This window comes from Kwoniella newhampshirensis, chromosome 8 (genome assembly GCF_039105145.1).
Source record: "Kwoniella newhampshirensis strain CBS 13917 chromosome 8, whole genome shotgun sequence".
NCBI classification, from domain to species: domain Eukaryota; kingdom Fungi; phylum Basidiomycota; class Tremellomycetes; order Tremellales; family Cryptococcaceae; genus Kwoniella; species Kwoniella newhampshirensis.
This window is the reverse complement of record NC_089962.1, coordinates 446,927-471,229: the sequence shown is the minus strand read 5'-3', so window position 1 is coordinate 471,229 and position 24,303 is coordinate 446,927. Positions and strand designations below refer to the sequence as shown.

Below are 24,303 nucleotides of genomic sequence, written 5' to 3'. Positions count from 1 at the left end.
TTGGATTATTGCAATCGCTCGCTCGCTCCTGCTCGTTCCGAAATGCATTGTTACATTATTCATGTCCATCATCGTTCTGACTTGGTGCAACGACGTACAGCAAAGGACGTAGACAAGATGGGCGGACCCAATCGTGAGTCCATCCTCGAGGCGGCATGAGAGCAAACATGAGATCATACAAATCCGATCGCAACGTGCTGATCTGTAAGTACTATTATCGATTTCAGTCGAGATCTTCAAGTTCGGTTTCTACCTCTTCACGCCGATCTATGTGATGGTCAAGTTTGGTGATCCTGATTGGTATGTGACTCGTTCTGCATCAGATGGAGTCTCTTGTCTCGATATATCAGACTATCATCCTCCTTCATGCATATCATCCGTGCAAATTCGCTGATCTCATGTGTCTGCTCTTCAGGTATGACGAATACGTCCGACCGGTCAGTACATCCCCATTTCCAGATCTATCTGTGCAGCTCAGTAAAAGTCGTGTACTGACCAGTGTTGATTTTTCGCCGCAACAGTACAAAGAACGATTCTGGCCACCATACGAGACAACACATGTGAGTGTCACCCACTTTACAGTCTCATCTTATCATCTACCCTACAATTTGATGTATCTCCTTCCGTCCATTTTCGACAACGACGAACATTACATCGCAGTCTGGACCGTGGGCCACCAATATTGACCAATTTTGTGCCCCTGTCATACCATTTTAGCAAACGCCGAAAAGCCACTCTGAGCTCAAAGAAGAATTAACACGTATGAAAGCCGAACGCTTAGCCCGTAAACAGGCATCTACTACGATCACCCCCTCATCGTCGTCGTCCTCCTCGATGTCGGCGTCGACGTCGACCCAGGTTGGCGAGAGTGAAACGATACCTTCTCCCGCTGAGCAGACTTCGATAGCACAGGCGATTGAAGCTACGCCCGTTCCACCTACTTCCACTTTCGAGTCTCACGATGTTCAGTCACATACGACCGCGAATTCAACGTCGACACCTACGTCAAGGTGGACATGGCCAGGTTCATCTGCAAATAGTGGTAATGAAGGAGGTAGTAGTTGGGGATCGACGACGACAGGAGATAGATTAGTATAGTAGCATATCATGCACTGCATTGCACCGTTACATTTCGTAGTTACGATTTGGAGCTCATTCAGAGACGTGTAATCGTTCTATCAGCAGACTTCACTGCTGTCGTTCAGATGGACCGTCTTCTGTCTGTAATCTCTGCAACTGCGGTGCAACGAGACACCTTCCAGTACTCTTCCGCTTGATTTACGAAGCGGCCGCGCAACCATTGAGATGTAACCAATACCATCATGCAGGAGCTAATAGCGAGTTCAGATAAGAATTAAGGGGTTTGAAGGAAAAGCTCGTCTCCCCAATCTAGATGAATCCACCAAAGCAGCCTCCTCAAACAACATGACTCTACCTCCACAGATTCGTTTAGGTCTCCGACCTCTACGACGATTCTTCCACGACAACGACAACATAAGGGGTGAAAAAGGGATGAAAGAAGAGACGGTAATCAAAATGTGGTTTGAGTGCGTCTTTTTGTGGGGATGAGCGATGTAAGGGATTTTGACAGTTTAGATGAGGTCGGCGACGTTGAGGGGCATCTCGTCCACCTGAGTGTTGCTTCGGGGTTGTCAGTATGCGGCACGACTTCGCAAAGCCAAAAGGCAAACAGCAACTCACTAGAAAGTCTCGATCTCACGAAGCATCTTCACGTCATCTTGCGTAACAAAGTTGATGGCCACACTGCATGATGAGTCAGCACACAGTCGAATATTGATGGCAACACACGCCCGCACTCACCCCTTTCGGCCAAATCGACCACCTCGACCGATTCGGTGGATGTAGTTCTCCTTGGAGGCGGGGAGGTCGTACTGCATATATGAGATCAGCGCGGCGTTCATGATTGTAATGAGAAGTGACTCACGTTGATGACCAAAGAGACTTGCTGGACATCGATACCTCGGGCCAACAAGTCGGTGGCGATGAGGACACGAGAAGAACCGGATCGGAACTCCTTCATGATGACCTCTCGCTGAGCCTGGTCCATGTCACCGTGCATGGCGGAGACGGTGAACTCTCGCTCGTGAAGCTTCTGGGTGAGCCAGTCGACCTTTCGTCGAGTAGAGCAGAAGATGACGGCCTGGGTGATGGTGACGGTCTCGTACAAGTCACAGAGAGTGTCGAGCTTCCAGTCCTCCTTCTCGACGGCGATGTCTATCGAGCGCGCGATCAGTCCTGCGCTCCTGATCTATGCGACGGTCTTACTCACAGAACTGCCTGATACCCTCAAGGGTAAGCTCATCCCTCTTGACGAGAATCCTGATGGGGTCCCTCATAAACTTCTTGGTGACCTCGAGGACCTCGGTGGGCATGGTGGCGGAAAGAAGGACGACCTGGGTCTCGGCAGGAAGGAGCTGGAAGATGTCATAAATGGCATCCTTGAAACCGGTGGAGAGCATCTCATCGGCCTCGTCGAGACAGAACATCTTGACGGCTTCGGTCTTGAGGGCACCTCGGTTGATCATGTCGAAGACTCGACCGGGGGTACCGACGACGACGTGGGGACCCTCGTTGAGCTTGGCAATGTCCTCTCGGACGGCGGTACCACCGACACAGGCGTGACAGTCAACGTTGAGGTAGTCACCGAGAGCGATGACGACCTTTTGGATCTGCTGAGCAAGCTCTCGGGTGGGGGCAAGGATAAGAGCCTGAGTCTTCTTGACGGAGGTGTCGATCTGAGGTGGTATGTGATTCATTAGTGATTCGCTGTAATTTTTTTAAAGGGTCGTTGTCGCGACTCACCCTCTGGAGGATAGAGACGGAGAAAGTAGCGGTCTTTCCGGTACCGGATTGAGCCTGAGCGATACAGTCACGACCAGTGATGATGGGCATGATAGCTCGCTGCTGGATAGTAGAGGGGCGCTCGAAACCGTAGGCGTAGACACCTCGGAGGAGGTCGGCCTTCAAGTCCATGTTGTCGAAGCTGAGCGCAAGAGGAAAGATCATCAGCGTCGTGACTATATGGGATCTACAAAGTTTCGACACTCACTTGTCAACAACTTGGTTCCAGTTGGACTCGATGAGGTCCCCATCCAGCTGAAGGCCACCTTCGGCCTCGGGCTTAACGCTGGTAGGGGTGAGAAGGATGTATCAGCATGTGAGTAATGGACGTCTTGTTGGTTTTCCCCATGTCCATCGACTCGAACCACTTTGCCACCTCATCTACGAGCTGCTGGAGCACTGGAGCATACCCTCGACGTTTGTCTCATATGCCATACCAATCCCTCTGAGCCAACCACTTGAGCACACGCAATGAACGTCTCCGCATCTCTCCTGCACCCTCCTCATCATCCCCGACCCTCCCATCTCTCCCCACTGCACCCAATCCAGACTCGAAAGGTGTGACTCACTCGGACATGATTTGGTAGGTTTTGTTTTTGGTTCTTTGAAAGCTTCGTCTAGCACTTTTGCAGACAAAGCAATTCGAACTTTGAGTGGTGGGTGTGGGTGTAGTGTTAACTTTTTTTTTGAATACCTTGCGGTAATTTCTGAGGGAGGAGAAAGAGAAGAAGGATTGAGAATGTCGATGTTGAGAATTAGAAAAATCTGCCAGCTGGTGCGTGTGTGCGTGTGGGTGCAGCGGTGTGGTTGGTGCTGATAGTGTCCCTTACCTGTCAAAACGCACCCAACCCCTACCGTCCTGATAATCTGCGCGTGTCCCATTCAGAGGAAAATAATAAAAAAAATGTTGAAAGGAAAAAAATATGATTCAACCAGGGTTCATTGAAAATGGGTCGGAGTTTTCATTCAATACTCCGAAGGTGGCACTCGTGACTTGTATTGATTCGCGTGTTGTGCGTAGTGTTTGTGGTCAAAAGCAACAGTGTCGTTCTCTGGCCTGTACCCATCTTACAAGGCAACCACAACATGAGAGGTAGTCTGTCCCACCACCATCTCTCATGCCCCCACATCATCCCATCCCTCTACACCCGAACAATGTAATCCGCGGCAATATCATCTCGGTACGAAGGACATACATCCAGGACCTGTCGGATCTGCTGCACGCATGTCTGCTCCGAGGAGATGTCGAAAGAGCAAAGAGAGCTTGGGCCATCTTGGTGAGTCGGACGATACTGGTGGCTCGGTGGTGCGGGATCCAGTCCGGACCGGACATGGATTGCGCGGACGTCAAACGCTCATAATACATCGTTGATCAGATACGATGTCGTGAAGTCGATTGGAAGTCAAGATGGTACTGGGGTCTATACCTGCTCTCGACCGACCACCACGACCGTCGCAGTGGACTTGGTCAGACCCACACTCAAGCGTCGACGTACACTGCTTCGGCAGACTATGACGGACATGGAGTCGAGCGATGGCTAGGTGGTCTCCGGATAGCAGCAAAGAACAATGAGGTGAGTCGCTGTGCCCTTACTTGGCCATGGACAATCGGACCTCCATTCGTTCTCCGACCACATGCCGAATCTCGTGCGCAGATCACATGCCCTCGTCCTCATCTTCGCCCCACTCATGTGTTCTCGCGCATCCTGTCGTTCTCCAGACAGAACTGACGCTCATCATCTCCGCTTCTCTCCAGAAACCTCAATTCTTGCACGCCGTCATTCTACACCTGATCAAACATGGTCGACATCTTCAAGCTCTTGAGGAGATATCGACGTAGGTGGGCGTGGAGTTCGACAGTCGTTTGACTGACCTGCTCTCATTCCCGATCCGAACATGCAGCTACATTAACTCATACCCTTACATCTTATCTGCTTCTCTACACACTTACGCCGGCTTGCTCTCGTTCTATCTCGCCCAACCGACCTCTCAGCGAGTCCACCACATATCTTCGGATCCGAACTGGCAAAAAGAGGACGAAACTCCGAAAGACGATGATCGCGAGAGGGACGATTCGAGCTCACTCGGATCTCCACCTCGTCCTTCGGGGACGGACGAGTTGCCGAATCAAGGGTTGATGAGACAGGCTAGAGGATGGTTCGTCAAAGCTTTAGGGATAGATGGGGACAATGAGATTGCCAAAGCATTCATCAAGCTCGTAAGTTGTCTCACGTCTGCGCCTTGCCTTCTTGAGGATGAGGATGTTAGATGGGAATGCAGATCCAGGGATCTGGATCAACAGGGTGTGCCGCTCGTCTCTCTGCTTGTCCATGGAAGAGATATCATCTGGCGAGGAGGTGGACCCCCATGAAATCGAAAATTATGGTCATCGGTGCTGATTTATCTGATTGTCATTTGGAACAGATCGATACTCCTCCCGGAGCCAGAACGATCGTCTCAGACGACGAAGATGAAGATGAAGATGAAGATGTAGATGAAGACGAGGAGTCTGCAGACGAAGCGAAATACGATGAAGACGAGGACGAAGATGAAGTCATGGATAATGCCAGTCAGAGTAAGAGTGACGACGGAGACGAAGGTCAGGACAGTGATAAGTTGGAGAGGTTCGATCTTAGTGATGAGTATGGATTGGATTCATGATCATCTCTTGGATGGTGGCACGTAAATGCGATTCTGTGTATGAGGAGTATCAATCTCGCTGACTCTGTCGACGAGAAGAAAGGCGCATGCGTGTATCCCACACCGTAAGACGGATCGGAAATGATGTTCGTCGTCATGGAGTTGGATCTGATAGATGGTCTTATCGACCGTCTGCAAAGTCTCCATGCAGCAAAGGTACATTATGAATGATGTGATGGTTCTCATACAAAAATCAGATCGGCTCAACGAAGACCACATGAATCGACCAAGCCATACAAACAACGAACACAAAACAAAGACAACCCATCTTATATCCTATCTATATGATACCTAAATTAGAGTGACCGGAATTATGCTCCTTCCATCCCTCTCAATTTCCCTAAAAGACTCTCGTCCCCTTCTTCTCGCGTCGCACCGTCCGACACCACTCGTCCTTGCGATCTGGCTCTCATCCCTGGCCCACTCACTCCCTCTGAACCAACACCGCCATCCCTTCCCAAACTACTCGGAGCGGTCCTTTGTCCTTTTCCTCTTTGCGAACCATATCCGACTCCTCCACCGCCACCTACAGCCATCGGATTCGAGGTAGAAGCATTCGCCATGGAGTTGGAAGCAGATTGTCGCCTTGCATATCCTCCTGTACTCACACCGCCCATCCTCGTACCACCGACTCCTCCCGTGGCGAATCCGAACTCGGCCTCGCCCTCGCGAAGTGGTATCGAGCCAACTTGCGCTTCTCCACCTGCGTTTCCGACACGGTTATTGATGCCTAAACCCACACCTCTGGTGAGATCTCTCGACGGACTGTGCGAGGGGCTTGACGAGACCGAGCTTCGTTGATCGCCGAACCCTCCACGTAGAAGGACAGGTCCTCGTCTCGAAGTTCGTGTGGAGTCGGTGGTGGAAGTACCTCCCGTTGTTTGAGGTGACAAAATTCCCATAGCAGCACCATTGCCTGTACTGGCCGACGATGGGTTTCCAATCGCAGAAACCCCGTAGCCTGGTCCTGCAGACCTCATTGGCAGGGGCGATTTCTCGTTTAGCTGCACCGCGCCAGCACCAGGCAGACTTCTCGCAGCGGATGAATGCGGCGGATCAGCCCGAGCCGCATGCCCTGCTACCTCGTCCGCTGACTTGAGGGGCTGCATGGGACTCGCCGATACCGGAGTGTTCCCCTTCGTACCAGGTCCCAACGGAGATGGACCGCCAGAGGTCTGACGTCGGTACACCGGTCTGGATCCTTGTCCTGAATCTGCCTCCATCGTTGGCATTCGCCGTGTTGAAGAGCTAGGGCGACTCGCGCTCAACAGTCCGATAGAGGATGGATTGGTCGAGCCCGAGGAGGGAGCACGAGTCGAGCTTGGCGTCGACTCGATACCGATAGCCTGACTATTGTTCGTGAAGCTGCCAGCCATTCGCCGGAGCTCATTATCCACCTGTGCACGGGTCATGGGAACCCTACCTGTATACACCTTGCTAGGCGAACCAGAAGCGGATGTCGAGGTATGCAACGGCGAGGGAGAGGCCGACGCCGAGGGAGCTGACAGTGATGAAGAGGTTGAGGGCAGATGGGTCCGAGAAGCGTGTACAGCCTGAGCAGCGAGGGAAGGAGGTTGAGGTAAGGCATCAAGCGTTTTGAGGAAGGCTTGAATATCATCTTCGTCAGGAGCAATGATGCGACTACCAGATCCTTCTAAGCTATGTCTCAGACCGCTCTCACGGGTGCTCGTGCGATGAACAAGGCCGGGTCCTAAGCTACCAGGAAGACTAGAACCGTCCCCACTGCTGCCTTGCGAGCCTGCTGTTGCTGCTTGGGGCGGCCCGCCACCTGGGCTACCAATCGGTCGACCTGATCGCTGCGATAGTGATGAAGAATATCGTTTGATGATTTGCGGTGGTCCCGTCGTAGATGATAGCGATGATGGCTCTCGTTCGAGCGATTCCGGCACGAAGGGAGAAGAACCCGATGGCGTCATATAAAACGGTCGACCAGATATACTCCTCGGCACCGGTTGTTTCGCAAAGCTCAGCGAGGAAGGCGATACAGGTGACTGACCGGGCGGTGGAGATGACGAGATGTGCAGACCTGACATGGCCCCTGTGATGGGAGGCGATGCTGACCCGGCGTACATGTTTGCAATCTGAGCGTGAGTGAATGATCGTCCAGATTGCGACAAGAATGAGCTCGTCCGGCCAATGGATGATGCTCTGGAACCACCCATGCCTGGCCGAGCTGCCGTTGTCGGGATCGGTGCGCCGATTTGCGGATGTGGCGGTGTGGAACGAAGTAAAGAAGTCGAGGGAGAGGTAGAGGCAAATGGTTGAATAGAGTGACCTGATAATCTACGTGCAGCCACAATGGCTGCGGAAGTCCCTACACTTGGTGAAGGAGGCTCCTAAGGCTATGATCAGCCCTGATATTGTCAAGATGGTATAGCCTACTCACCTGGCCGCGCCCATCAGCAGCATTGGATGACAATGCACTTGCGAAAGGCAGGTCTTCCGCCAAAGCTCCCCATCTGTCCGTGCCCAGACTGCCAACATTTGCTCTCTTCTGACTGCCGATCGTACCGGATGTCACTCGACTACCGACCGGTCTTGAAGCCGTGTAAGACCCTGCGGATGCGAAAGACCCTGCAGGTGGTGCCTGTTGTCTCTGAGGTATGGGGGAAGTGTTGGCCTGTAACGAAGACGGCGTGGAAAGCTTTTTTACCGGTCTAGCTTGTTCCTGTTCCGTGGTTGATCCCGCTTCCTCCGACCGTCTTCTCGCGACAGTAGGCGTGAACCAAGCCTCGTCCATGTCGACCAGTTTCTCACTCAGCACAGCTTCCATATCTTCGACGTGAAAATCGACTTCTGGCCGATATTCAGTGCTCAGAGAGTATTCGTTGCCAAAAAGATCGAGTTTCGGAAAATCGTATCGCTGCAATTCCTCTGGATCTACTTCTTCTCCCTTGACCAGCTCATCTAAGCCCATATCGAACCCGACCAGCCCTCGTTCCATGACCTCCCAGGCCTCTATCAACCCCTCATGCGAATTGGGAAAGCCTTCAGGGCCCCATAGCTTGATACCCATACGCAGACCGTTGTTCGCGCGACGTAAGCGGCGGAACAAACGATAAGCTGGCAGCAGACGGATGAGAGAGTATAGTGCACGGAAGTGTACTATACCGAGTCGATAAGCGGTATGTGGGGCCAGTTGAGAGCTGGATGGGGCGTCGGAAGGGGGCGATCTACAAGGTAAAATACGTATGAGCATCGTTATGCAAAGCCACAGTCACGTCATTACTACTCACTGCGCTCTCAGCGTCCATCGCTCGAGGACGATACCAGATCTCGACTCTTTCTCCTTTCCTTTCCCCTTGGCACTTAACAGAGCCGTGTCAAGGGCCACCTTGCCACCATTCCGATTCCACAGTAGCGCTTGACCGTTGGGTATATCGCTGGTATCAAGGATGAAAGCGACTAATAAAGGTGGGATTGCACAAGGATCTGATGGTGAGGGTTCAGGTTGTGAGTAAGGTTGATATGACGAGATCGAGCGATATATCTGGAGATCGGACTTGTGCAAGTCTGTCTCTGGCAAAGAGAGATTGAACTGAGATTAGATGGCCACATTAGCATACGGCGCCAACGGGGAAGATGATGCAGCTTACCCATTTGTCCTTCTTCTGCTCTACTGATCCCTTCCCACCCGCACTACCTCCATAGTGAGTCAGACGCCCTTCTACCAGCACTCCAACAGTCTTGAGGTAGAATCGGTAGAGCACTTGGTCCTGTCTACTCGTTTGTCCGGCGATCTGGGACGAAGATGCGGATGACGAAGCGAGGTTGCGTTCACCGGTAGGTTGAGGAACAAGCTGGGGCGTCGCCGCGCGACCGCTCGGGTTGGGTGATCTGGTCGAAGAGGTTGGATGTATAGGAGGATGTAGGAGTGGTCTGAGAGGTGATGTGGACATTGTTGGGTGGTGTGATCAGGGGACTAAGCTAGTGAAGGCGGAAGTGTCATGTTGAGTCGAAGGGATAGATGCGAGGAAGATCGACAATCCGTGGGAAGATAAACGATGTTTCGTGCAGGGCGCTGAGGATCGATCAAGTATAGCTTGTTACTGCTTGTTCAGTGACAGAATAGCTCGGTGATGGGAAGTCTGAGCGAACGGTGCAGAGCAGGAAGTGAAGAGAGACAAAGCAGATCGTGAAGAGTGATTGAGCGTTCGAGATCGGTTCTTTTGATCCGAGCGACCGGGAACCTGTTCGACCCGGAGTTACGCAATTGATCGGCTAACTTGGCTGATGAGTAGGGACCAGGGCGTGTATGAAGTCGACGATGCTGGATTGCTGGCTTGCTTGCACGATAGCACAGATACACTGGACAGTTGACGATTCGTTGGTAGCTGCGTCTGGGAGCCTTCGACGGCAAGACACTGGCAATGACGGACAGGTGCGATGGCGAATGATGGGAAAGGTCCTCCAAACGAGCACGTGATGTCAACCGGGGTCGTCTATATCATATGGGACGAGGGCTTCTATCAATCGACAGATCGACTGATCCAACGGACAGCCGGTCAGTCAAGTGACTACGACTATGGTTGCAGAGGGAGAAGGATGAGTGTTGACTCTTGTGCTACTCTTGTCTTCCCAATGCTGTGCACCAGATCAGCTCGAGAGAGAGATACGAAGCGTTTCACTCGTGCAAGATAAGTCGACTACCTTTACGATATGACGCTGGACAGGACGCGACTCGGACAAAGCCTAGGTCCCCGCATCTCCCCCACAAAGAGGTTCGGCGCAAGCCTAACAGAAATCGCGAACCTAAACCTCCGCCACTGGATTTCCTCCAAATCGCCGAGAAACTCCGTACAAATAATTCGCTGCCATCCAACCCCCGTCCCCCCCCTTTACTACCACTGCTCGCCACGCTCCTGCTGCATTCTCCGCACCGTACCACATTGGGAGGATAGGTATCGTATCGTCCAGGCTCACACACTCTGCATCGACCGCAAGCTTGCTGTTGCCCACTCTCGGTGAACCTGGAGACAATTTCAGCTTTGTTGCAGAAATCGTTCAAATCCTATCTCTCTCTCTTCTTCATCACTAACGGGTTCCCACAGGTATCAAAGTGAGTCTCACTCCTCATCGCTATCACGACACGATACGACGCAAGTGCTGATGGACTGCTCTTTTCGTTGCTCTTGTTGCGTTTTTTTTTCTCGATGATCAGATGGTCAAGAGTGAGTGATATCTGTGCTGTCTGGCTGTTTTGTTTGTGAGAAGTGCGCTGACTCTACCTCCCGTCACAGGTGAGTATCTGTTCTATCAATCCATCAGACGATAGGTACGAGAGTCAATGGAGACCAAGCGAGGGGTGCTGGCAAGAATTGAAATGGGTTGTGGAAGGACAGGGGACGAGGAGTGATGGATGACCGTTTGGGAGGGCGGTCGGGAAAGCCAAGGACTTGGGTTGGAGACAGGAAAGACGAGGGAACGCAGTGGTGGTGCAGACCATCCTCAGCTCTGGTTTCTCGCTACATCTCTGTCTTCAAACCTGTCTGTTCGCGGCGGAAGGGAAAGAAGCCTGGTGTGGATTCAGATGTCCAAATCCCATGTTCATGTCCAGTCGGACACCCATCTTTGCATCTCCACAACGCTATAAATTGTCTTTGTTCTTCAACCCATGCTGACGATCTATCCCGCCCCTCCCAGTCTACAAGCCCGGAAAAGTTGCCGTCGTCCTCTCCGGTCGTCAAGCCGGTAAGAAGGTCGTTGTCATCAAGCAGTCAGATGACGGGACCAAGGACCGACCTTACCCCCACGCTGTCGTTGCTGGTATCGAGAGGTGAGTGGGCCCGTCATCCGCTCGGGCCTGGTGTTCTCTCCACCACACCATCGTCCAAGATAGAAGTCGATCAGGATGAATTGATGTTGATGTCTCCCTTTTTTTCTCCTTCCCAGGTACCCCCTCAAGGTCACTCGATCTATGGGAAAGAAGCGAATCGCCCGACGATCCAAGGTCAAGCCCTTCATCAAAGTGATCAACTACGCCCATCTCCTCCCCACCCGATACATGCTCGAGCTCGAGTCGCTCAAGGGTTCCGTCTCTTCCGAGACCTTCAAGGAGCCCACTCAGAGGGAGGAGTCCAAGAAGGCCATCAAGAAGGCTTTCGAGGAGAGGTACAACAAGGGTAACAACAGGTGGTGTGAGTGGTTCATCTGATTAACTCTAAAATTAAAATAAACGCAAAACAGTGTCGTATCCGTCGCTTGCGTGGGACCGACCGTACGAGTCAAGGATCGCAGTCGCTGACCCATATCTCCACCTGTAGTCTTCTCCAAGCTCCGATTCTAAGTGCAGAGAGAACAGGGAGGAGAGGTTGCTTGTTGGGACAGGTGTATTTAGGATCGCTAGCATGCCGATCGACCACATTGCATGACTCTTACCACGACACCGTTTCGGAATCATCTTCAGAGCAGAGCAGGGACTGAAAAAAAGTGAACTGATCCGGACGACTGGACTGACTGGAAATCTTCGGCTACTTGTTTGAGTGGGCGCAGACGGCGACGGCGCCAACTCACTTCAGACCCGCAGGCTCATCTCAAAAAGTCCTCTGTCAATTGGTGCTCTCTTATAAGTGAAAAAACCAGTTCGGGCGACAATGTGTACAACGCTCATTATCCCCTCCCTTGGAGGTTAACCAAGAAGACTTTGCCACATTATCATTTTGATCACAGAGCATGATCACACGTCGCCAAGAGACAATGCATTACAACCCTCAAGACGATCACGATAATATACGACTGCTAATCTTCCACCATAAACCACTCCAACCCTTTACCTTTCTTCACTTTCACCTTCTGTCTAACACCACCTTCACCGTCGCTCTCCTCTTCCTCTTCCTCGTCTTCCTCGTCGCTTTCATCGCCTTTTTTCTTCTTTTCAGGCTTCTTAGGTGCGGGTGGTAAAGCTTTAACGGGAGTACCTATCTTCTGATGTAACGGCGCTATTCTCAATCTCTTGGACATGCCAGTCCGTTTTGTGCCTCCGAACTTTGCAAGGACCGTCGTCAAATCATTTCGAGCTACGAATGCTTCCATCAGCTCTTCTGTAGCACTGTGGTGCGCGAATCGAGCTGCACTCACGAGCTTTCCACTTGATTCCACTAGGTGTGCTATAGGTCCCATCCAGCTTCGTCGGTCCGGGTGAAACTCTGCACACCGACGAATTTGGTGTGGACGTGTTGCTGGAGGTGGGCCGCAGCGGTGGTCGTTTGGGAGATTCCGTTTTTGCAGGAGCAGGAGGAGGTGAGAGCGATTTGACGGGCTACGACAAAGGTCTAAGTGTCTAAAACAGGTGCAACAGCTGTACCACTCACTGCTTCCTCCACTTCGATGTCCTGAACCACGACTTCTTGATTCTCCTCGCCTATTGGCGCTTCATCCTGTACCGCTTGTTCAACAGCTTCCACTACCTCAATTGCACCTTTCTTCGCCCGCTTCGCTGGCGACTTCTTTACCTTCTTGTTTTTGCCTTGTCCTGTCCCCTTCGCAATCACCTCACTCTCAGCCTGCTGTGGGTCGAACTCCCCATCCTCATCCCCATCATCAATCTGACCCAATTTTGCGACATCGCTTTTCCGCTTCTTCCTGTTACTGTCCGTCGCTTTCGGTAATGGTGGAGAAATCTCCATAATGGACTCTTCGACCATATCCTCCTCGACAGGTGGATCAGGCACGGGTTGCGGACTGGACTCCCTTCCTCTCCTTCTCGACGGTGCGTTCGTTGCATGTCCCCTACTGGTCCTCTGCGCTTTTTTCTCCTCTGCTATTCTCTTTTTCTCTTCCGCTAGTCTAGCCTTCTCCTTTTCCTCCCTTCGCTTTCTTCTTCTTTCCTCCTTCTCCGCAGCTTCTTTGGCCTTGTTGTTCGCTATTCGCGACGAACCCCTCTTTGAGGATGACGGTTCATCTCCCTTTATAGATTCACCCCTGCCTGTGGTGGCTGATGATGCGGGCGCTAGTTTGGCTGGCGATGGATTCTGACTTGTGATACTGTCGAGGGGGTCAGGGGATGCATGCCGATCACCTTGAGGAGGCACCTTCGACTTGGTGGTCAATGCTCGTTCTGCACTTGATCGACGTTCGGAAAAGGGATTGCTGACGGGAAGTACCACCTCGACACGCGATTTCGGCGTTCGAGCCTCCACCTGTTCTTCTTCTTCCTCTTCGTCATCAGATATGTTGACAGGTCTTCGCTTTTTTGAAGGACTGCCACGAGCAGGAGATCGGACTGGTGTTTCCGACACCGGCGATGAGGAAAGAACGATGGGAGTTCGTGTTGGCTGTTTTTGAGGGGAGGGTGTACCACGCGATGAGGATTGTTTTCCATACGTTCGCACAGGAGCTTGCACCCGCGGCTCGCTAGTGTGAGGAGCTCCGGAGACCGACATCGACCTCTCGGTTGGGGAAAACAAAGGTCGATTGGACGAGACCTCGGTGCTGCTGACAAATGACCGCTCATTGCCTGGACCGATTGTGCGCAAGCGAAGGACATCGGCGGACGGGATCGGAGACGAGACGGCGGCGGGACTGGGAACGGGGTCGGACGATGTAGGCTGTTTGCGATGTGAGAAAGACGACGGGGGAAGATTGCTACTGCTTGGGGTGTGTGAGGCAGAGTTGCTGCTTGTGTTGGTCGGAGGAATCACAACGGACGGGTGGGGTAATGCAGTAGGTGGAAACGAGTTGATATCGGTGGTGTAAGCTAAGACAACGCTATGAGTTTTGGGCGCCATGTCTCGCTCAAGCGTCATCGGCTTCCACTTACAAGGGCCTTTGCCACTGGCGCTAGAGCTGATATGGACGCTTTCCGTACCAGTACCCGATCCATTGATCGTAGGAGGTCTCATGATATCTTCCGGTCTGACCGTTCCGACCGCAGCTCCGAGATGATGAGCCATCATCATATCCGATCTCACACCTTGTTGCGGCGTCGCCATGAAGATAGGCTGGTATGGCCTCAACTCCATATCCTTCGAGTCCTGAGTAGCGCCGTCCGACGATTTGCCTTCGCTGCTCGAGCTCAAGAAATGGGGTGGGAGATGCGAGACGGTCCGGGCTTCTTGGGTGGAGAGTTCGAGAACTCGAGCTAGTTCTGCTGCTTCTCTTCGTCTGTTAGATTTCCAGGCATGAAATCAGCGTGGTCCACCATGACGATAGGTCCGATAGTACGGTGAAGATGTATGATGCAAGACCGTCACTCACCTGGACATATACCACTGACTCTGTTATTGGACGACCGGTACCTCGCGTCTTCCCTCTATCCGATCGCTCGAGGCAGCCTGATGTACCAATCAGATATGATGTGCTATGGGCAAGATGTATACGGATCAAGACGATAAGCGTTTGTTTGAGGAGGTAGTAACAGATGTTGTGATGAAGTGATCGTTTCTCTCGTCTCTCCTGCTGTCGATCTTTATTTTGCCGCTCGAATGCAACGGTGGGATGAGTTGGATGGCAACAAAGGGGAGGGAAAGACGCGTCAAAGCTGGCTATAGATCGGGCGGGGATAGAGGAACACTCGGTGCCAGTCCTCTCTTTACGTAAGCGGCTTTCGAAAACACCTGCCTCGAGATCACCATGTCCACTTTGGCCTTGGTCGAGTACTGATGTTTCATCGTCTCCAACAAGATCCACTGTACTCTATAATCTCACCCTGACAAACACATACATGATGGACGACGCTACCACCGCTGGTATCTCAGAACCACTCGACCTCGTCAAGTTGTCTCTGGGCGAGTGAGTAGCTCTGATCCAGCTCACTGCTCGCCTCATAGTCCACCATATCTGTGCTGGCTTTTGCTCTCTAGTCACCGAGATATAGGGGTCCAGCTGACGTTTATCAAAGACGAGTGTTCATCAAACTTCGAGGAGACAGAACGGTCACTGGTGTTCTTCACGTATGTTCTCCCTCCTATCAGTCTATCAGAACACCTACACCATTGTCAATATCTTCCTGGACAAGCTTCGAGATCTACCTTCCTCGATGATTCTAATTTGGTTCGGTGCGAACGAGCTGAATCGCCGATCGATCTTTGCGTGTTGCAGGCTTATGACGCACACATGAACGTCGTCCTCTCACAAGTCGAAGAGACAATCCATTTCGTTGACGTCACAGAGGATGGACAACCGTTACCCCCAAGAGTGAGTAGCGAACCTCGACTTCACTGGGGCAATGTTACGATTTCCCATTCCCCTTTATATCTTCATCATCTCCGTGACCCTGCCCATCCCACCCGCTCCTGAATGCGTTCTTCAGGCTCAGCATTCCGCGTATTGTGTATAATCCCTTTCGGTCGCTGACAGAATGTTGTCTCATCTAGGCAGAAAGACGGAATGTGGAAATGCTGTTCGTCAGAGGAGACGGTGTGATCTTGGTGAGTCCATCCGTTCATTGGATGCATCAAGTCAGATGGAGTGACCTGTCCATTGACCTGAATGTCACAGATCTCACCAGCACAACAATAATTCGAATCAGTCGTAGTCAACAGATCCAGCCATATCATGTTCACTCGTATGAAATACGAATATACCCATTCTCCTTATGACAACAGCACAGTCATCAATTGGATAATGCCAAGTGCATCGTATCCATAGGTGGTCGAGCGTACAATCGTCAATATCGTAACAACGCTTCAATGGCAAGATATCTAAGGAGCAAGGTATATCAAATTCTAGTCTAAATGGATTTGTCGTCGAAGAGAGTTACGGTCGTTTATTATCTGATCAGACTGGTGTCAGCTTCGGAGCGGACGCGTTCCTGAATACCGTGGAAAGACAGCAGACTCACGCATCTTCCCCGTCACCTTACCCAGCACGGTTCCCCAGGACGCCGTCTTCACCATAGTCTGTCCTTCGAGTCCTGGTCTTCCACCCTTGTCACCGCTCATATTACTCATCTTCATTCCACCCTTATCTTTGTCCTTCTTCACGCTGTTTCTCCTGCCTAACCATCCTCTCTTCTCCCCCATTCCTACTCCTGTCGCGCCTTTCGGATCGACTGGCGACAAGATCTTCTCGTATGTATGTACTGCTGTTCTATTGTCCGACAGAGGTGTTCTCGTTCCAGAACTGTTCTCATGCTCGCCGATAGGTGTCAAATTCCCTTCTGTCTTTCGTTCTTCTGGCGGCGCAGGAGGATATCTCATTTCTCGTCCAATCATCTCTTGGATTGGAATTGTCTCAGCCGGTTGTACCACACCGTCAACTGCCATTACTTCGGGTGATGCGTATACGAGGGCTCTATCTGGATCGTTTGGTCTGTGTTCTGCCGGCCAATCCGTCTCTTGCTTGTCCTCGGTCATCGACTCCGGGGGTTCAGTCAATCGCAAAGGTCTGATATTGAGACTTATCTGAACCTTGTCGACTGCATCGCCGGCAGAGCTCGATGCTTGTCCATTTGGCTTCGTGACTTCCAACAAAGGGCTCATCGGTGGCAACTTCCCCTGCGTCTCCTCTGTCGCAGGATTCGGGTCGTCTTCCGCTCTCAAAAATCGCAACTCTCTTCCTGTTCGCATTGGTGATCCCGAGGCTGATCCTATTTGATGTGACGACTGGCCCTGAGTTGGATCTAAGGGTCTATGTTGGTCGAACGAAGCGCTTTTGCCTCTTCTGAGATTTCCTGACCATCCTGTCGCCGACAAACTCCTCGATTTACCCTTCTCACTAGCTGTCCTCACCCTCAACGAGTTGTCAGGACTGATCCCATCTGCCATACTATGTAAGGTGGCAGATCTTTCCGCCCATTGACGGAGCGGGATTCGAGGAGATGGAGGCGCGCCGACAATGCTGAAGGAAGAGGTTCTCGAGTGTGTCTGAACGACATTAGAGGCGGGAAAGTAGTCGCCCAGATGTGAGGAAAGGGAAGGTGACCGAGCAGAGTTGATCAAGAGCGATGATCGGATAGGTGAAGACGGCATCGATGGAGTGGCGGAAAAGTCCCAAGAGGACGCTCGGGAAACGAAGGAGGACGAGGTGGGGACGCGTCCTGAGTATGGTATTGGCGCTGTGTGCTTAGAAAATGAAGAAGATCGGAGCAACACTCACTTAGCTCCTGCCGATGTATTAGAGGCGGGACGTCATCTGACAAAGAAAACGTCAATACAGTGTCGATCAATCCATATTTCACTGACCCAGCAGTGATTGCGCTAAGAATGCCTTTTTCTTCGCTCCTCTCAGCCAGTGGTGCTCGAGTAGATCACTGGCTGTCGGTCTACGCAATTGTGTCATGGTAAGCATCTGTATTTGACCCTTCCGATACTTCGCTCACCTTCCCTGTGGATTTTTGACCAGACAGGCGTCGACGAACTCTTTCATGTGCTTACTGAAACTACCACCTCTGCCTCTGTGTCGATCTAACGTCGGTGCCGCTTGGGTGACGACGTGAGTCAAAACGGTCTTTGGTTTGTCTTTTGCTCCCGGGACTGCCCCATAGGCCAGCTCCAAAATGGTCATACCCAACGACCATATATCCGCCTTGTGATCGTATTTCTGCCCCATGACGATTTCCGGTGCCATCCAATTCGGCTACACGACCACCAACGCAGAGCATCAATGAGGGTGTAACGATATGATACAGTTCGTAGAGGTGCTAACTCACTGTTCCCACAAAACTCCTTCGTTTCAGCCAGTCTGCCCCAAGGGAGGACGAACCCGACTCATCCCTCGATCGACCAGGTCCCAAACCCCCATTCGGATGTGTCGGTTCGTCAAACCGCAGCTCATCCGCTCCCAGCCTGACTCGGCGACTCATAACAGGTGAAGGAGGTTCGTTCATATCCCCCCCCACGCCAAAATCAGCTAGGAGGACGGTGCCATCATTTGCTACGAGTAGATTCCCCGCTTTCAGATCTCTCTGCGTTATGACAATCAACATTCCGTTGTTTCATTCTGGCCGCAATGGCGCTCCTCCGCAGCACCTGCTTGAGCGGGAAGAAGTGAACTCACATGCAGAAAACCTCTCTCGTGCAAATACTTCAAACCCTCCAACACTTGTCTCACACCACACTTAATTTCCTCTTCATCCAATCCCCCTCTCTCATCACACCCCGCACCAGATGAAGATTCCAGTCCGTCGTCGTCGTGATCGCGCTTGCTACCATGTCCTACCCCAAATGGGAAACGATGACGGTACGTGTTAGGAGTCGTCGCCAATCGATTCCGCCAATCCAATATGCCTGCGAGTGATCCACCTGGTATGAGAGGTGTGACAAGAGCTATTCGTTGATGGTCCGGTGGAAGAGTGAATGTTGCAAGGATCCTGGAGTAGCCCAGCTCGCGCATTAGCACTGAGCCTCGTACAGGAAGAGCTCGAAAGGTCGTCCACTCAGCAACTCACCGAAGGACATTTGGATGTTTACACAATGCCAACAACCTGATCTCCCTGAACAATCCCTCCAGATCGGGATGCGAGCTCGATACTTTGATAGAACAAGCTCTCTCTTCTCTTTCGATGGTCTGAGCAGTTGAGGTGGGCGGAAGTGATATCGTCAAATCGGTTTTCTTGTATGTCATTCGCTCAGGAGAATCACTGCCGGCCAGCGACGGTGCGGAAGAAGGAGGGGGAAGAGGAAGGGTGAATATTCCAGAGTATACGGTCGACGATGCGCCGAAGCCTGTATGGCGAAGCGTTGAAGTATCAGTGTAGGACCTCCAGTCAGGCGATATGGCAGCGTGTCGAGCAGGCTAGAGGTGAAGACAATGATTCACTCACCAATAGCAGGTCCCAATTCGTAGTCCGCCGAATCCGAAGTGAACGCCGACCAATACTCATCATCCATCATCCCTCGTTGGGGAGGGACATGACCGCCCGCCATTTCCACTTGACCCCAATGGCAACAGGTCCTATCGTCTGCCAGATCGCTTGCCAACTCCTCAAAGTCAGTCAACATCAGCTCTACTTGACCTTGATTGTGTCGGGAAGGGGAGACGAGTTGGAGCGACTTGTCAATGCTCTTCAAGCGGGAAAGGATCAATGAGCCTTAGCTTACATGCTTACGAGCTCATCCCCCACCAGTCGATCACTCGATTGGTGTCAGCTGTCCCTCTTTGAATGGAGCCAGGTCTATAAGCAGGGATGGAGATGTTCATTGATGAGAACTGATATCGATGGTGATTGTGATTGCACCGTTCTGCTCAACTCGCGTGAACTGCAACGTCGATCCTTTATCGATAATCTGTTCCTGAACAACATGCCGTTGGTCTCGATCTTTTCTACGTGTGGCTGTTGAATAGAATGCTGTTGAATGGAATGGCAACAACCTCTCTTGGTCTTGGTAAGACGGTACGACGAGTGGCACAGGTGACAGTATGCACCGCTTCAGTCGTCTCTCGTGAAAAGTACATGACAGTCTTTCCTTGCTTTATGCTCGTTCGTTTCGTCGTCGTATATATACACACTCTACCACACTCTGCTCGACCTCCGGTCTTCTATACGTATCACATGATCAGACCCAAACCCATTACCGCACCCTCGCCCCTGGTGTCTTGAGCAGTAGCCGGCGAGTCGTCGTTGACCTCTCGCTCGGGACTGGTGAGGAGAGCCACCGACGGCTTGCGTGGTGTGAAATTTGCCAGATCCAATCCTAGACCCAACCCTTTCGCCGCCGTCATTTTCGCTGCCCAAGTACTCTCATCATCATGAACATCCAGAAGCATCTCTTCGTCGGAGTCAAAGTAGGGAGTGCTCAACGCGTCCTCGAACACTGCTGTGTGGGAAGTGATGGGAGCTCGAGGAGGTGGCGCATCATATGGCAACGGAGGTTGCTGCTGCTGGTCCCTTGAGTGAGACCGAGGATCGGTTCGACTGTGGTGAAGAAAGGGCGAAGACTCGTGGTCGGAAGAGATTGTTCGAGATCTCGAAAGACCAGGATAAGGCGTTGGTCGGGTATAAGAAGACGTAGTCGCGCTCGGCTGCATGTTGACCCGTAATGTTGCGCAATAAGGCTCGTAAATTTGACGAGCATGTCGATGATGAGTCTTGGCAGAGTCAGTGTGCACCGAAGTGTGTCTCCTTCCAGTCGGGTCTGCATCCCGGAAGACGTTGGTCTGGGTTACTATATCCTTGACGTGAACAGATACCGACTTGGCTCGGCTGTGTCCGGTCAGACTTGGCAAAGTCAGGTTCTGATTGAGAGTCGTTGGTCAGATCGATACGATTATCGTGGTTCACGATGCACTTACTGGATTCACGCCCGATCTCTCGGCGAAAGGTCTCCTATTCTCACTCATCGTTGCACCATATTGTACTCCTTCATGTGCCTTTCGAATTCTTCTTTGAGGAGTGGGAGATGCCCATCCATCGTTGTCCATGGGACTCATCGTATAGTCATGTTTGTATGGGGATCTCGTCGGAGAGACCTTGGCATTTGGTGGGATAGGTCTATGGTGATATCCGTGTCGTCTTGCCTGAAAGATTCCGTTCCCAAGCTGGACATCGTTGTGCAGGATCTGGGTTAAGCTGGGAGGTTGACTGGACAGCACGCCGACGGGTTGCGAGGGGCTTGCGGTCGAAACGCAAAGAGCTCCCGGAGGCGGGTATGGCAAGGGATTACAGGTGAATGGCTGGAGCTCATCCTGGTACACATAACGACTGGCGTTAGATCGTGAGTACATGGTACAAGTAGTATTGGTATCGGTTTGTAAGAAGGCAAGAGGTGAAAGAGATGGCAGGCGGTGAAGAGGTTGTCAAGACAGATGTGTGGACGGTGCCTGTGCCAAACGATTGGGTTGAAAAGATGAATGAATGGGGATAGAGTCGTTGATGGTCGCTTTGAGGTCGTTGTCGTCGTCAATGAACGAGGGCTGTCGTAAGCTTCTTGTCGTGGATGTTCGTTTCGTTTCGTTGCGATTTCTGCAATTATAGGGAGATAGTGAATGAGGGAAAGGAGAATCCCGTTCTGATGACTGTATATATATATATATATAGGTGTACGCTCTTGCTTTGTCGCAGGAACCCCAAGTAATACTCGGTCGTCGTAATACTGTCTCTCAGACAAGCACCCGCAGTAATTGTTCTTCCGAAAGGCTCGATCCAGAGTCAAAGTTTTGACACTGACTTTTGATGATTCAGACGACGAATCCAGTTACAAAGTTGTCCGTCGGTCGGATGTATGCTCACGTCACGTCAAGTGGTAGGTTCGTTGCTTTGCTGCTCCAGGTACTCGGTCCGTCCGTGTGGATTGAGCGGGTCGTTGTCGGCTTGCCACCGTCGTTGTCGGCTTGCCACCGTCGTTGTCGTGCGCTTCTTGTAGTCGCTGTCGTGATCGTGCGGCTTGAAGTAGTTGTCAAATTCGCTCTCGTCGTAACTGTCTATGTAATTATACTTTTCCTTCTTGTCTATGATCTATACCTAACAAAATTATACGACTGATATACAGTGATGCCTTACCTACGAACAAGAGAAAAGAAGCGAAAAATGAAGGTTCGGAAGAAGCAAAAAGAGGGATGGAATATCCCGTACGAAAGTGAAGAGAGCCTTTAAATTATAGGTTATGATTATGATTGTGAAAAGAGGAAGAGGGAGTGGGAATGGGAGATATGGTGATATATAATATGTCAGCATGAAGCGGTGACGAGTATGGCTCGCTCACCGATGGATAGCAGACCCGTCGGCAGAAAGAGGCAAGTCAGAGACAGGTACGAGACAATTCGCCTGGTCAGTTTATCGATCATCACACCTACCAATTCTACGCCACCTCGACCTCTGTCTCAGACCCATGCTAAACATCGACGTACAGCCTCGGCATATTGGAAAAGCCTGCCTCGACGACATATGCCGGCACCTCTGTGAGTCTTGCTCTGACAACGTTTCGATAATAATTCGTGGGCTGAGGCTCGATTCACGGGCGCCGCTTGATCTTGGAGCTTGAGCTTGAGTGTAAGGTTGAGCTGACTTTTAATTCTCCTTTGCAATCTCAGCGTATGTTCTTCGAAGACGAAATAAATCAGCAACATGCATACCCGAAGTCACAGTGTGCGGTATGACAACTGTACCTTGCTGACTCGACTGCCCTCAGTCGTCATCATAGAGTTCATCATCGTGCGAAAACGGTTTCCTCGAGAGTTACCCAAAAAAACAACTTATGCATCTTCCATACGAAACTGTGATATCGCAACGGACACCGTCAACGTGATAATCCACACATAGGCATCGTTCGGATGAGACCGACGTCCCCTGATTCACTCACTTTAATCTCATTGCTCCTCCGTTCTCACTCCCATGTTTCTTGGCACGTCCATCCCCATCAATCTTCTTTTCCCAATCTCAGTGCGCTCAGCTTCAATTCGACGAAGCTCCGCGACCTGTTCTTTGCTGAGGAAAGTTTCCTTCTCCTTCGCGGTAGACTGAAAGGCGAATCAGTGCAGGTCAGCAGGGTGCGACACGGGTGACATCGAGAATCAGCCTTACCTTCATGCTTGACGAGTGCGCTTTCATGTCTGCCGCAGGATCATAGCCTCCCACTTCGTCCGGTAACGTTTGTCCGGATCGAATCATGTTCATTTTGAGTTCAAACCTGGCCATGTCATAGTACTGCTTGATAGTCAGTAACGCTCCCCACTCGCATGCGTATTGTACTCCACATACTTTGTCGTGCGGTAAGGTAGCTAAGTCAAATGCACAGAGATAGAGTCAGCTCCATCCCATCTTGAGACATGAACCGACGCACCTGTGTTGTAATCTTCCACGAATATCGCAAATTCCTTTTTCGTCCTGTCTTTTGACACTGTTTCCGGGTTGATCTTTCGTTCTTCCACTAACCACGCTCGGAATTCCTGCATCAATTTTGCGTCAGTGACTTTTGACCGTGCAAGAATCGTTTTGACATACCGAATCTTTCTTCGTGAAGCTGTGCATTGTCGTCTTCAGCGGGCATCTCAGAATGTGGACGGCCGCAGCTGAACTCACTCTTGCTCTGAGATGAGGCCATACTGCCCCCATTGAGCTGTTGAAGCGGCCGTACTTCTCTTTTTCTGCTGCAGATCAGTACTTCCATTTGACCATTCTCGCTCCTGCTTGACCACATACCTTGTCCCGCTTTGCTCTCTTCCTCTCCTTTCGTCTCCTCCTCTCCTACTCACAGAGGTACGTCAACAATTGGGGTAGAACGCCTTGTGCCTTGTCAACGACTCACCTCCTTGTCCTCTTTCTCCCGTTTCTTTGCCTTCTCCTTCCTCTTCCGCCTCCGTCTTTCGTCCTCGCTATCGCTCTCACCGGACGATTCGGAGCTCGAAGAATCCCCACTGCTACTTTCGGAGCGTGATCGGCCGCGTTGCTGAGAAGGTCGTGATTTGTGATGCCGACTTCGATGTGAGTGACGATCATCTTTGTCTTTGTAATGGCGATGAGGTGATCGAGATCGAGAGCGAGGATGACTTGCTCGTGTCAGCTGTGGGTCCAGTCGAGGCTTCGCAGAACAAAGGGGATTTGCGATACCGGTGCGAGAGAATGCATTCAGGACTCACTTGTCTCTTTCGCGACGACGTCTAGAGCTCCTATGTTTGTCTGAGTCCCTGTCTCGCTGTCGGCTGCTACTTCTATCCCTTACTTCTCGGCGTGACGGGATTTCACGATCGGACCTAGGACGGCGGTTGTCACCGTCGCTATGTCTGTATTTCTCCCTATCGGTATCGCGAACGCGACTCGAGTCACCCTCTCGCATACGGTCTCGTAGCTTGTCCGCGTCGGTGGAGCTTCGATCTGGCTCCATGTCGCGATGTGATACTCGTGTC

The 24,303-nt window shown here is 51.6% G+C and overlaps 10 protein-coding genes across 10 annotated transcripts; 4 read left to right on the top strand and 6 right to left on the bottom strand.

The window, feature by feature from the left end:
- Positions 1-117: 117 nt before the first annotated feature.
- Positions 118-1,098, top strand: IAR55_004374 (uncharacterized protein; the record flags this gene model as incomplete). The annotated part of the gene is made up of 5 exons (XM_066947473.1): positions 118-133; positions 228-300; positions 416-437; positions 522-560; positions 718-1,098. 5 exons carry the CDS (start codon positions 118-120, stop codon positions 1,096-1,098), a joined length of 531 nt encoding a protein of 176 aa, XP_066801887.1.
- A 494-nt stretch (positions 1,099-1,592) lies between these two features.
- Positions 1,593-3,439, bottom strand: IAR55_004373 (ATP-dependent RNA helicase eIF4A; the record flags this gene model as incomplete). Its single annotated transcript, XM_066947472.1, has 8 exons — positions 1,593-1,641; positions 1,702-1,764; positions 1,822-1,892; positions 1,946-2,235; positions 2,291-2,756; positions 2,824-3,004; positions 3,071-3,148; positions 3,432-3,439. The coding sequence occupies 8 exons, from the start codon at positions 3,437-3,439 to the stop codon at positions 1,593-1,595; spliced, it is 1,206 nt and encodes a 401-aa protein (XP_066801886.1).
- Positions 3,440-3,980: 541 nt separating this feature from the next.
- On the top strand, positions 3,981-5,523 carry IAR55_004372 (uncharacterized protein; the record flags this gene model as incomplete). Its single annotated transcript, XM_066947471.1, has 5 exons — positions 3,981-4,139; positions 4,239-4,436; positions 4,619-4,698; positions 4,765-5,080; positions 5,287-5,523. The coding sequence occupies 5 exons, from the start codon at positions 3,981-3,983 to the stop codon at positions 5,521-5,523; spliced, it is 990 nt and encodes a 329-aa protein (XP_066801885.1).
- A 350-nt stretch (positions 5,524-5,873) lies between these two features.
- On the bottom strand, positions 5,874-9,482 carry IAR55_004371 (uncharacterized protein; the record flags this gene model as incomplete). Its single annotated transcript, XM_066947470.1, has 4 exons — positions 5,874-7,919; positions 7,970-8,756; positions 8,820-9,121; positions 9,180-9,482. 4 exons carry the CDS (start codon positions 9,480-9,482, stop codon positions 5,874-5,876), a joined length of 3,438 nt encoding a protein of 1,145 aa, XP_066801884.1.
- A 1,262-nt stretch (positions 9,483-10,744) lies between these two features.
- IAR55_004370 (60S ribosomal protein eL27) lies at positions 10,745-11,869 on the top strand (the record flags this gene model as incomplete). Its single annotated transcript, XM_066947469.1, has 4 exons — positions 10,745-10,754; positions 11,227-11,359; positions 11,476-11,720; positions 11,847-11,869. The coding sequence occupies 4 exons, from the start codon at positions 10,745-10,747 to the stop codon at positions 11,867-11,869; spliced, it is 411 nt and encodes a 136-aa protein (XP_066801883.1).
- A 452-nt stretch (positions 11,870-12,321) lies between these two features.
- IAR55_004369 (uncharacterized protein) lies at positions 12,322-14,543 on the bottom strand (the record flags this gene model as incomplete). Its single annotated transcript, XM_066947468.1, has 4 exons — positions 12,322-12,599; positions 12,661-12,841; positions 12,894-14,278; positions 14,342-14,543. 4 exons carry the CDS (start codon positions 14,541-14,543, stop codon positions 12,322-12,324), a joined length of 2,046 nt encoding a protein of 681 aa, XP_066801882.1.
- A 704-nt stretch (positions 14,544-15,247) lies between these two features.
- Positions 15,248-16,041, top strand: IAR55_004368 (uncharacterized protein; the record flags this gene model as incomplete). Its single annotated transcript, XM_066947467.1, has 5 exons — positions 15,248-15,312; positions 15,422-15,473; positions 15,622-15,717; positions 15,897-15,950; positions 16,021-16,041. 5 exons carry the CDS (start codon positions 15,248-15,250, stop codon positions 16,039-16,041), a joined length of 288 nt encoding a protein of 95 aa, XP_066801881.1.
- Positions 16,042-16,278: 237 nt separating this feature from the next.
- Positions 16,279-19,388, bottom strand: IAR55_004367 (uncharacterized protein; the record flags this gene model as incomplete). The annotated part of the gene is made up of 9 exons (XM_066947466.1): positions 16,279-16,295; positions 16,364-17,560; positions 17,620-17,655; positions 17,706-17,785; positions 17,843-18,099; positions 18,173-18,427; positions 18,520-18,832; positions 18,911-19,187; positions 19,286-19,388. 9 exons carry the CDS (start codon positions 19,386-19,388, stop codon positions 16,279-16,281), a joined length of 2,535 nt encoding a protein of 844 aa, XP_066801880.1.
- Positions 19,389-20,010: 622 nt separating this feature from the next.
- Positions 20,011-21,186, bottom strand: IAR55_004366 (uncharacterized protein; the record flags this gene model as incomplete). Its single annotated transcript, XM_066947465.1, has 2 exons — positions 20,011-20,697; positions 20,755-21,186. 2 exons carry the CDS (start codon positions 21,184-21,186, stop codon positions 20,011-20,013), a joined length of 1,119 nt encoding a protein of 372 aa, XP_066801879.1.
- A 1,581-nt stretch (positions 21,187-22,767) lies between these two features.
- Positions 22,768-24,281, bottom strand: IAR55_004365 (uncharacterized protein; the record flags this gene model as incomplete). Its single annotated transcript, XM_066947464.1, has 9 exons — positions 22,768-22,917; positions 22,982-23,104; positions 23,159-23,178; positions 23,241-23,346; positions 23,402-23,420; positions 23,480-23,544; positions 23,600-23,644; positions 23,706-23,946; positions 24,037-24,281. The coding sequence occupies 9 exons, from the start codon at positions 24,279-24,281 to the stop codon at positions 22,768-22,770; spliced, it is 1,014 nt and encodes a 337-aa protein (XP_066801878.1).
- Positions 24,282-24,303: the final 22 nt, after the last annotated feature.